Source organism: Xenopus laevis, chromosome 3L (genome assembly GCF_017654675.1).
Source record: "Xenopus laevis strain J_2021 chromosome 3L, Xenopus_laevis_v10.1, whole genome shotgun sequence".
NCBI lineage: Eukaryota > Metazoa > Chordata > Amphibia > Anura > Pipidae > Xenopus > Xenopus laevis.
This window is the reverse complement of record NC_054375.1, coordinates 125,118,650-125,131,008: the sequence shown is the minus strand read 5'-3', so window position 1 is coordinate 125,131,008 and position 12,359 is coordinate 125,118,650. Positions and strand designations below refer to the sequence as shown.

At 38.8% G+C, this 12,359-nt stretch overlaps 1 protein-coding gene across 1 annotated transcript in view; it reads left to right on the top strand.

The window, feature by feature from the left end:
* Positions 1–12,359, top strand: part of LOC108711521 (ras-specific guanine nucleotide-releasing factor 1) — a 52,995-nt gene that overhangs the window by 24,051 nt on the left and 16,585 nt on the right. Inside the window, exons 5-14 of the mRNA XM_018253367.2 lie at positions 116–369; positions 916–995; positions 1,152–1,345; positions 1,944–2,053; positions 2,805–2,923; positions 4,144–4,304; positions 4,464–4,521; positions 5,397–5,524; positions 7,341–7,423; positions 10,131–10,379. Of these exons, the coding sequence (XP_018108856.1) occupies positions 116–369; positions 916–995; positions 1,152–1,345; positions 1,944–2,053; positions 2,805–2,923; positions 4,144–4,304; positions 4,464–4,521; positions 5,397–5,524; positions 7,341–7,423; positions 10,131–10,379 (1,436 nt within the window). The remainder of the gene's footprint in view (positions 1–115; positions 370–915; positions 996–1,151; positions 1,346–1,943; positions 2,054–2,804; positions 2,924–4,143; positions 4,305–4,463; positions 4,522–5,396; positions 5,525–7,340; positions 7,424–10,130; positions 10,380–12,359) is intronic.

Genomic DNA, 12,359 nt, shown 5'->3' with positions numbered 1-12,359 from the left:
CTAAATTTATTGCCATCTGACCTAGAGAATACCCTTCAAATGTTATAATGTGTAATTACTCATAAAGGATTGAATACACCTAAACTTCTGCTAATGTTTACTCCTGGGCTTGTAGGTGCAGAGCTTCCTGCGTGGCTGGCTGTGCCGTAGGAAGTGGAAGTGCATTATCCAAGATTACTCAAGATCTCCGCATGCAGACAGCATGCGGAAGAGAAATCAAGTTGTGTTCAGCATGCTGGAAGCAGAGGCAGAGTATGTGCAACAGTTACACATACTGGTCAATAATTTCCTGCGACCACTTCGTATGGCTGCCAGCTCCAAAAAGCCACCAATTACACATGACGACGTCAGCAGCATTTTTCTCAACAGGTAACTATGAAAGTGTAGACAGGAATTTCAACGATGAACTCTAATCTCAAAAATTTTATTTGCTAGAAATACTATGGTTTAATGATATCTCTGTTACACCCCACCCCCCCCGGGTAGCCTCTTGTAAAGGGATTGGGGGTGCCCTCTCTTTAGTGGGGCCTGCAATACTTATTTTTCCCACAATACCCATCCCACCTGGACACTAAACACACCTTAAAAACCATCCTATTGTAAGTTGATTTATGGGAAGGCCATAAAGGCCCAGGCCTGTGCAGGATTTTATGGGCGGCATACAACCCAACTGCATCCACATTGGTTCTGAAGCACTGGGGAATGCAGGATATTTGATCACGTGTCAAGGGGAGGGTGGTTTGAGGTGGGTTGAAAAAAGTTATCATGTGACTACCAGTGGTTTTCCTCTAGTTGACATGCCCTATAGAAAGAGAGAGACCCTTGAAAGATTAAAAAGGAATAGAAATGCCCTGTTGGAAATTTAAGACACTGGCCTTTGCAGTCACAGACACTCTGTTTTGTGGTCTTTTACAGTGAAACCATCATGTTTTTGCACCAGATATTTTACCAAGGTCTGAAGGCTAGAATATCCAGCTGGCCCACACTGGTGCTGGGTGAGAATATGTTGCCTATTTCTTCTTCACCAATCCCTTTGTGTGAATATCACAATGTCCATGTCTGTGAGACTGTCACCGGGTACCATGTGTAACCTGGTCGTACTTGTCACTCTTTCCCATGTCTTCCAGTTCTCAGCTTCTTTCTCTCCACAGCTGACCTGTTTGACATCCTTCTGCCAATGCTGAACATTTATCAGGAATTTGTGCGGAACCATCAGTACAGTCTGCAGATTCTGGCTCACTGCAAACAGAACCGGGATTTTGACAAACTGTTGAAACAATATGAAGCCAAACCAGACTGTGAGGAGCGCACACTGGAAACCTTCCTCACTTATCCCATGTTTCAGGTCTGTATTATACAGGGAACCAACTAACAAAGCAGGCATATATCAAATCATATATCATCACTTAAGCAACAGATAGTTCATATCATATTAAGTGGCATATTAAAGAATCTCACCAAACTGGTATATATATTTAAGTAAATATTGCCCTTTTACATCTCTTGCCTTGAGCCACCATTTCGTAATGTTCTCTGTGCTGTCTCAGAGATCACCTGACCAGAAATACTTTACTCTAACTGTAACAGGAAGAAGTGTGGGAGCAAAAGACACAACTCTGTCTGTTAATTGGCTCATGTGACCTAACATGTATGGTTTGTTGGTATGTTTGTGTGTACAGTGAATCGTACGATCCCAGGGGCGGCCCTTATTTTTTAAAATGGGAATTTTCTATATATGATTACCCAATGGCACATACTACTAGAAAAGTATATTATTATGAAAATGGTTTATTTACAAGAAGCAGGATTTTACACATGAGCTGTTTTATGCAATATCTTTTTATAGAGACCTACATTGTTTGGGGGGTATAGTTTTCCTTTAAGGAACAAAGGAATTCTCAGGGATAGGGTCAGATAAATAACTGTATGTACTTGGTATCTAGATTCCTCGATACATCCTCACTCTACATGAACTGCTGGCTCATACACCTCATGAACATGTGGAGCGAAATAGTCTGGAATATGCTAAATCCAAATTGGAGGAGCTCTCACGGTAAGAATTAATGCAGACACCATATGAAATCTGTGGCAAGAGGAGGCCCCAATTCCCAGACCAAGGTGGAAAGTACTATAAATAAACCAAGCATCTGGCAGTTTGTACTGATCATGTGGTAGGACAGGTGCGATAAGTTGAGATATGGATGGACAGCACAGTTAATGAGCGGAGGGAGTATTAGCTAGTTATGATGTGGGGTGGAAGGCAGCTTTCATGTTGTTTTTAAATAGTATTAATACATTCTTTAAAAATGTCAAAGGAAAGGCAGCTCAGTATGTTAAAGTTCATACATACATATAAATAGATAGCTAGATGGATGGAAGGATAGATGTGGTGTTCTTAGATTCTTTAGAAAACTATTTACACTCATCAATTAGTATGATCAAGGCCCCTTGATTTGGGAAGAAGACAGTTGTAGGACAATAAAAATAAGAACCCTGTCACCTAAGTAACTGACCTAGCACATCTTCGTTTTACCTTTCTGTTATCCTGTTTCTTTTTATCAGTATGGGCAACAATTATATTGCAAATTGGCAATATAATTGCACAGTTTGTATACAAAACTAAGATAGCTCAGCATAGTTATGATTGTGCTGCATACTGTTCTAAAGTCAAAATTCTACATTTAAAAAAGAAAAGAAAATACCTATCCCCCCCACACCTCAAAATAATTTATCTCTACATTGTAGTATTTTATCGTTTGTAAGTTTTTAAAAATAAATTTACATTATTTTAATGTTCCCCCTAGAATTATGCACGATGAAGTCAGCGAAACCGAGAATATCCGCAAGAATCTGGCCATTGAGAGGATGATAGTTGAGGGCTGTGAAGTTTTACTGGACACCAGTCAGACATTTGTGCGGCAAGGTAGGAGGAGTATCTCTTAATGAATATTTCTCAGAACATGGGTGGATTATGGATATGCACCTACATATATTATGCCTGGGTGCAGAATCATCGAATAACCTCCGAAATAAACTCAGAAAGATCCGCACTCACAGGGCTTAAAATTGAAAAAAAAATGGAAAAAAAATATTTTATCGCAGAACTAAAGACTTAAGTCTTTAGTTCTGCGATAAAATATTTTTTTTAAATTTTAAGCCCTGTGAGTGCAGATCTTCTTTAGTTCTGCAATAAAATATTTTTTTCAATTCTGAGCCCTGTGAATGCGGATATTTCAGAGCGAATATATATATTTATCCATTATTGCACAAAAAGTAGGCAGGAAGTAGAAGAGCATTATCCAAGATTAATCAAGACAGACAGCATGCGGAAGAGAAATCAAGTTGTGTTCAGCATGCTGGAAGCACAGGCAGAGTATGTGCAACAGTTACACATACTGGTCAATAATTTCTCGCCACCACTTCGTATGGCTGCCAGCTTCAAAAATGTACAAATTAAAATGTAAATTAAATACATAAAAAAGCCCTATTTCTGTTTGCACAAGACCTGTTGAGTGCTGTACTTCATAGGACTATTACATTATTTGTTACCAGCACCCAGGCAGACAATATATTTTTGTGTGAGTACTCTTTTAAAATAAAATTATTATTTCATACAGAAATTATTGGAGGACACATCAAGGCTACAACCAACAGATTATTGGTTGTGTGCTTGGTTGAATCTTGTTTTGCCTGCTTACTTTATTCTGCACATGTGTTTTGGATTGCCGGATACCAAATAACATTTTCAGGGCACATATACAGGTTATTACTCTATTCTGACTAAGTGGAACTGAGAGCTTTAACTAAATTTATGACGTTTTTTTTGGAAAACTATGATGACAGTGATGTACTTATGTATTGTTGCTGCATTTTGGAAGAAATTCAGCAGGTCTTTTTAGGTTGTTATTTAACAATGCATAACAGTTGGAATTAGTTTAGGGTTTGAGTGGTTGTTGGCCAAAGTCTTAACAGACTCTGAGTGTGGCTAACATTAGGTTATCATTAATAGAATGTTAAGTTGCTGTTTTTGTGTATGGAAATTAAATGTTTATAGTCAGGGATGCTAGGGCTCAAATTAAAATGTTTATGTTCAGGGGTGCTAGGGATGGTTGGATGTGACAACTGTGTTTGTTCTGTCCCCAGGCTGTCTCATCCAGGTCCCTATGTCAGAGAAGAGCAGGATAACAAGAGGACGCCTTGGCTCTCTTTCTCTGAAAAAGGAAGGAGAGCGTCAGTGCTTTTTATTCTCCAAACACCTTTTGATCTGCACACGGAGCTCAGGTGGCAAGTTACATCTAACCAAGGTATTAACCATATCTACAATAGGGGGCATGTAGGGGAAGCATTACTTTACCATGCTAGACTATAATCAGCAGTCTCTGATAATATTATACAAAAAGCAGACCAAAGAACAGAGAAATCTGTATATTATTGCTAATGGTGTTGGTGCATTTCCTTTGTAGAATGGAGTGATATCATTGATGGACTGCACTTTACTAGAAGATCAAGATGACGATGACAGTCAGTATCACCACACACCAAACCAGCTCTCTAACACTTGCTAATATTTTTACATATAATTGGTTGTCCTCCATATTTACCTAAAAAGGAGAAACCTTATTTGATAATGAATGAAGTGCCATTTTATGGGTAATTCTCTGTTTAGTAGCTAGACTCCTCTGAATGTTGTAGAAATTGTTTTTTTGTAGAGTAAAAATGTTATCACAACTGTGTTTATTTCATTATTATTCAGCTGCTTGATTGAATTCCTTCACTTCAACCCCTGATTTGCATATCAGCACTTAGGTTTAAAAAATTGGGATAGGCAATATTTATAAACATAGCTGTTTAGAAAAAAACTCCAATTATTAAAAAAGAAATCTATTAAAATCGTCAGACTTCATGTCTGTCTCTCTACATGCAGAATTTGTGCAGTTATTTTGTTAGATTTTGTTTGTACTGGAATCAGTTATTTGAGTGAGCTCTGATACATCTGCTAGGAAAGGAAGCCCCCCCCTATAAGATATATTGGATATAACTGTCAATGAATATCTGAGACCCAACTGCTGCATGAAGAGAGAATGAAGAGAAACAGATGCAGAGAGAGGGATAGTGAAGTTAAACTTGATTATTTCAGAAACAATGCAGAATTTTTAATTGATTGTATTAAGAAAGTTTCTTACTTCAGTATGAGGAAGCTTATATTAAATTTTAAGTTTTAATGCAATAGTTCCCCTTGAAGCTGTATTTCTTGCTAATTAATCTATTCTGTGATTGTGCAAGAGACCTAATTTACTGTTACCTTTTACATTTACAGTACCTATCGTCATCTCTTATTCCTTTCTCTGCCAGTTTAAGCTTTTCTTTTCTGACTTGTGTCATTTCTTTCTCTCCAGACAGACAAGATGGGGATCACTTAGACTTTAAAATCTCTGTGGAACCCAAAGACTCTGCACCATTTGTTGTCATTCTGCTTCCTTCCTCCAGACAGGAGAAAGGAGCCTGGACAAGTGACATAAGCCAGGTCACAAAAGTGGCATCACTCTGTCACCTTCCAGTCACCATTACAAACCATTAGACCATTGTATTTCCATGGTACCTCTTTCATATTACATGTTGTATTCATGCTGTAATCTTTCTTTCAGGTGGTTGCATACATTGACATTCATGCTGGTGGGCCATTGTGAACTGGATACCAACTTCCTCCTTGTCATGACTGTACAACTCATACTCTCTTCATAATTTACACTGCATTCTGTGACCAGCACTTTGTATTCTACAGTGAACACTGCATTCCATGTGTAGCATTCTCTTTACACTGCGCTGTGTGCCAGCTCTTTATATTCGGCACCATACATTGAAGAGTGCCTGGCACCTTACTTTCTGCACTAAACACTGCACTTAATACCCAGCACTTTGTGTTCTACACTGTAGATTGCATTATATGCCTAGCATGTTGTGCCCTATGCACACGCACTATTCTGCACTATACACATTCCAGATACTTTATTCTGTACTGCAAATTGAAATTCCATTCCCAGCACTATATAATAAAAGACACAAAGTTTGCCCAGGTGCAGTAACCTATAGCGACCAAATGAGATGTTTTCTTTTAAATATGTGACAGTAAATGCTACCTGCTGGTTGGTTGCTCTAGGTCAGTGATCCCCAACCACTAGCTTGTGAGCAACATGTTGCTCTCCAAACCCTTGGATGTTGCTTTCAGTGTCCTCAAAGCAGGTGCTTATTTTTGCATTCCAGGCTTGGAAGCAAGTTTTAATTGCATAAAACTATGTAGTGACAAGTAGAACCTCCTGTAGGCTGCCAATCCACATAGGGGCTACCAAATAGCCAATCACAGACCTAATTTGGCACACTAAGGGACTTTTTCATGATTGTGTTGCTCCCCAACTCTTTCTACATTTGAATGTGGCTCACGGGTAAAAAAGGTTGGGGACCCCTGCTCTAGGTTATAAGAACTGTAGCAAACTTTACACCTTATATTACCCTCATTGGGTCACACGCGCTATTTAAATATGGCATCTTTACGAATGCTTAGCACTACTTGCAGTCTAAAATCAGTCACTGGCAAATATGTCATTGCACATTAGCGCTAAGCTAAGGTTTAACACCTGCTCTGGAGTTTTGTTAAATATTTTGCCGCTAAAAAGACTGACGCTCTGAGTGTTTACAAAAGCCATTTGTTTGCAAACTTTGCAATGAAGTCGTTGGGGTCTTGGTTGGGGTCAAACATGGACGCTAAAGTTCGCAAGGGTTTTTGCTCATATTTTTTGTTCTAGTGAAGCATATTACATTCTTCCATTTGAGTCCTACAATGTACACTAGCATTTTTTCTCATCTTCCAAGGAAGCCCCCCTAAAAGATATATTGGATTTAACTGGCAGCAGTGAAAAATAGTAACATTAGTAAAAAAAAAAAAAGTGAATGAATCTGCTTTTTGCCTGACAGGGTTAGAGAAAAGCAGACATAAAGGAGGAGCTTATTGTACTCCCTCTATCCCTGCACTCTTTTGTGCTATTACAGTGGCATAAAGATTCACTTAACTCCTAGTAAATTTCATGACCTGGCTGCTGTGTTTAAAACTGTCCGATACCTGTCATCCTAAAGCATGCAACATTACACACAGCATTTTGTGACTTGCTTTTGAATTCTATGTTATCAGTGTCATGCAGTGAGTGCATTGTCTTCCTCTCTTACCTGCTATCACATCACATTATATTTGTGTGCCTTGCTTTGTTATACCACCCCATATCACCTAGCTCTAGCTGTCACTTTTTTTGTCAATCTCCGTGTTGACACTCTTTCTATTTGCTCCTTAGTGTGTGGACAACATTCGCTGCAATGGCCTTATGATGAATGCATTTGAGGAGAACTCCAAGGTTACTGTTCCTCAGATGATCAAGTGAGTAAAGTGCCACACCAGTGGGTTACCAGCTTGCATTGTACTGTTTATGTGTGCTTTTGTGTCTGCATTTGTAAAATAAAATGAAAATAAAATACAATTCTAAGTCACAAAGAGTTTCTTGAGCTTGTAAAAGTGCTTTTATACTGGTCATAGAACTCCTGTGCAAATTCTAATATTGTCAAAGGTATTTTACAACAGTGGTTATTTTATTTATCATTTATATGCATCATTTATAATGATACAATTGGCACAATATTTATGGCGTATTTTAAAGCGATAGATTGCAATATATGATTTGAAGTGATGTGCTGCACTGAAAATGCGGTTAGCTCTCTAACCCCACCTGCACCTTGGCAAATTTAGGGGGTTATTTACTAAAACTAATTTTATTCACACATTTTACCAGAAACAAACTAGACCTAAATCCCATCAATGAATTTGGCTAATTTACTTATAATTAAATTCGAAAGAATCGGATAAAAAAAAACTAAAATTCAGCATGTGTTTCTCTTCATTCTGTCTTCTTGCAGCAGTTGGGTGTCAGTTCGATCCAATATAACCTTTAAGGGGGACTCCCTTTCCTAGCAGATGTATTAGAGCTCACTCAAATACCTGATTCCAGTACAAACAAAATCTAACAAAATAACTGCCTTTTGCACAAATCCTGCATGTAGACATGGGGGCAAATTCACTAACCTCTGAAAATTTGCCAGCGACGGCTTTGTTCTCATCGCAACACTTCGCCAGGCGTAGATTTGCCAGGACAATGATAATTCACTGAAATCCAAAATTGCGTCCAGGGCGCTGAACGCTGGCGAAGTAGTGCTAGTGTTACTGCGGCAAGTTGCACTAGCGTTGGCTAATTGCATAAGGTGGGAAGTTAAATTTCAATGGACGTATATGTTGCAGCCAATACATTACATTATACAAGCCCAGGGAAACCTTAATAAAATAAAATAAAGTTGTTATAATGCCCTACACATGAGCCCAGTGTATAGTTTATGTCCCATTAGTTAGGAAATGTAGGGGGGAAGCCGGGGACCCCAGAAAAAATTTACGATCTTTTGAAGCCTATCACCATGAAAAATGAAAAGTCGCCAGTGTTTTTTGAGACTTAGAAAAATTTTCAACTATTTTTTGAGGAAGTCCTACCTACTCTATTGCACTTCGCATGGTCTGAGGTGGCAAAGGCAAGTCTGGCTAAAATCGACAACTTAGTGAATTTGCGTAGTTACGTCCCTTCGCCAGAGCACAACTTCGCCAGACGTAAGGGAGAGAATTACCGCTAGAGTCTATCTCCTTCACTAGCAAAGTTACACCTGCGCCCGTTAGTAGGTCGGCGAAGTAACTAAATGACGTCACGCTGGCGAATTTTCGATAACATTAGTCACTTCGCCCTTAAGTAAATCTGCCCCACGATGTCTGGTGATTTTAATAGAGTGAGCTCTAATATATCTTCTAGGCCCCTATAAGGTATATTGGATGTAACTGTCAATGAATATCTGACACCCAACTGCTGCATGAAGAGAGAATGAAGAGAAACAGATGCTGAGAGAGGGATAGTGAAGATAAACGTGATTATTTCAAAAACGGTCCAGAATTTTTAATTGATTATATTTAGAAAGCTTCTTATTTCAGTATTTTGAAGCTTTTATTACATTTTAATTTTCACGAAAGTTCTCCTTTAAGTATAAAAAAAATCTGATTGCTTACAATGTATGTTATGTTTGTATGAATTTATTATTCAATTGTAGTTAGTGGTCATCACTAGAGTAACTATAGAAGAAGCAGAGGTCTGTTTCCTTTAGTGTTCAAATCCCCTTCCCCGCCGATTTCGCTTTCTTTAAATTGACACGATCACGCCTGAGCGAGCACGTAGCGGTTTTGTGCGCAGGAGCTCCTGTGTGTGCCAGGCCCTCTGACAATTTTTCTGGTGGGGGGGCCAGGTGTGCTTTTGTTATGCCCCTACTGGGCATTGAATAGTAAATAGCAAAATGTATGTGGACGGCCCATCTAATTGTTAGAAATAACAATTTAAGCCAACACTGGTGCCACTACATCATACAGTGACATTCTTCACATTTCTAAGCTTTATACTTGCTGAAAACAGTTTGTGGAAGGCCTTTTCCTGTTTCAGAAGTATAATGTCCCTGTGCACAATATAACATCTATAGAGAATTGGTTTGCAGAGGCGGTAGTAGAAGAACATGACTGACCTCCACCCAACCAAAATACCTGAGGTATGAACCGGAAAGGCCTAAATGCCAACATCATTGCTCAACCCTACTACATAGCAAACCCTACAAACAATGTTTCAAAATTTAGCGGAAAGCCTTACCAGAAGGCTGTTATAGCAGCAAAGAGAGGATGAAATTCATAATAATTTGGGTTTTGTAATGAAATGCTGGGCAGGCAGGCGTCTACATTCTTTTGACCATTTTATGTGTTTGTAATTAATTAATAAAGTGCTATAATGGTACACTTGACAAACCTCATTAGCTTCAGACATGCCACAGGAATATTTTATAATTAAAATGCCAACAGTACTTATCATCACTGTGGATAACATCCTTGTACGTAAATCTTTTGTTATTTAGATGGACCCTTTCATCAGCAATGTTGTTTGTATCAGAAACCAGTGGGTAATGTTCAGTGAAGTAGAATAGTTTTGCCAAAACAAAAATGATTTGCTTACATTCCACAGGTCCGACAGCAGTTTGTACTGTGATGATGTGGACATACGCTTTAGCAAGACAATGAATTCATGCAAGGTTCTCCAGATTCGCTATGCAAGTGTCGAACGCTTACTGGAACGTCTCACAGACTTGCGCTTCCTGAGCATCGATTTCCTCAACACATTCTTGCACTCATACCGGGTTTTTACCACTGCCGACATTGTACTAGAAAAGCTTATTGCTATTTACAGGAAACCAGTCAGTGCTATCCCAGCTAGGTATGTAGAACTGAATGGCTGTCGTTTATTTATTTCATAACACACCCTTGTAAGAATGGCTGCATGTTAGGGCAGAACTACACGGCCGAGTCCGCAAAATCGCAGGCGTCAGGTCAGATGCGACGGAAATAAGGTAAGTAGTGCCATTGTCGGATCGTGTCGCATTGTTGATGCGATGCGACACGACTGTTGGATGCAGATGCAGAGTGCAGTGTCTGAATCCGACAGTCGTGTTGCATGAATGCTGCGACACAATCCGACAATTAAATTACTTACCTTATTTCCGTCGCATCTGACGTGGCGGAATCGCCCGTGTAGTCCTGCCCTAAAGGTCACAATATGGTTTGTATAGTAAACAAAGCAATTGATCATAAATGTTTCAGAGATAGGGTTCTAGTTGTAACCATTGCTGTAACTTCACTTAGGGGCTCGGGTTATTTGTGCCTACATTTCATGGCACCGGTAGTATTGCAATACCAAGTATAATGCAACTGCAATTTGGAGTCCATGAGCATTGGGGGCCTGGTGCATGCCTAAATTGATCATTAATATGTGTAACTGATCATTTCCCCGAAGGTTTATGGTATGAGACAACCTAAAAAGATTTTGCTGTGGTTTCCTTGGTTAAGATTTTGTCATATTAAAGGAGAACTAAACCCTAAAAGTGAATATGGCTCGAAATGGCATTCTTTCTATACAGAACTTGTTGAACCAGCCTAAAGGTTCAGTATCTCTACAGCAGTAATGATCCAGGCCTTCAAAGTTGTCAAAGGAGTTTCTCATCTTGGGTTTTGTAAAGGCTGTCCTGCAATATGCACATGCTCAGTGAGCTTGGAGCAGCTGTTGAGTTGCTAAACTCACAAATTATTAGGGAGAAAAAGAGGTATGCCTGTCAAATAAACTGGTGCTACAGGGCTGATTATTACATTATGATGCTAATTGTGCTGGTTTCTTAGCTGCCATGTAACAATAATCTGATTTATTTACTAATCAGCGATACATTGTGACATTTATATTGTATGTATATATATATATATATATATATATATATATATATATATATTCAGTATCTTTCCTGCTAAAGGGCTGTGATTGACTTGGGCTGGCACAGAAGCCCAATAATGTACAACATTTCTGCCCTGCTTCTTTAGCTAAGCTTTAATTCTCTTTAAAGGGTCACTATACTTCCGATTTGTGCTGTACAGAGGAAAGGCAATCATATGGTATCAATACTGGAAAAGACAAAAATTAGGTTGTCCCTTCGGTGTAGAGTTCCATTAGGCAGGCCACACTCACCCAGTGGCCTCAGATCAGCTCCCCATCGCACGGTGCTTGGCTATTCTTGTTAAGGCATCATAATACAGTCAGAGGTCGGTCAAAGGTGATAAGAAGACGTTAGTATAAGCAAATCTAAAAATGTCAGTAATATGACAGTTTCCCTTAGGGAATGTCAAGCCAAAAAACATGATTGCCTTATAAAAGAACTCTAAGCAACTTTGCAATATACTGTACATTCATTACAAAATTTCTATGGTGTTTAAGTTATTTGTATATGCATTGCTATTGAAAGCAGCATTTGTCCCTTTCCATTCCCTGTCCTGCTGGCTCAGCCTGTTGATACAATATAAGATAAGGCAGCTGATTAACAGACCTGTTTTTGCTGGGGAACTAAGACTTTTGCAACATTGTTTAAAAAGTAACAACAATAGCAATTGTTTTTACAAATAACTTTAAAAGCCCTGAGAAATTTTTAATAAAGGTATATTGGAAAGTTGCTTATATAGATATGGGACCTGTTATCCAGAATGCTCGGGACCTGGGGTTTTCTGGATAACGGATCTTTCCATAATTTGGATCATCATACCTTAAGTCTACTAGAAAAGCATGTAAACATTAAATGCATCCAATAGGCTGATTTTACTTCCAATAAGGATTAATTATATCTTAGTTTGTATCTTATACAAGGTACTGTTTTATTAT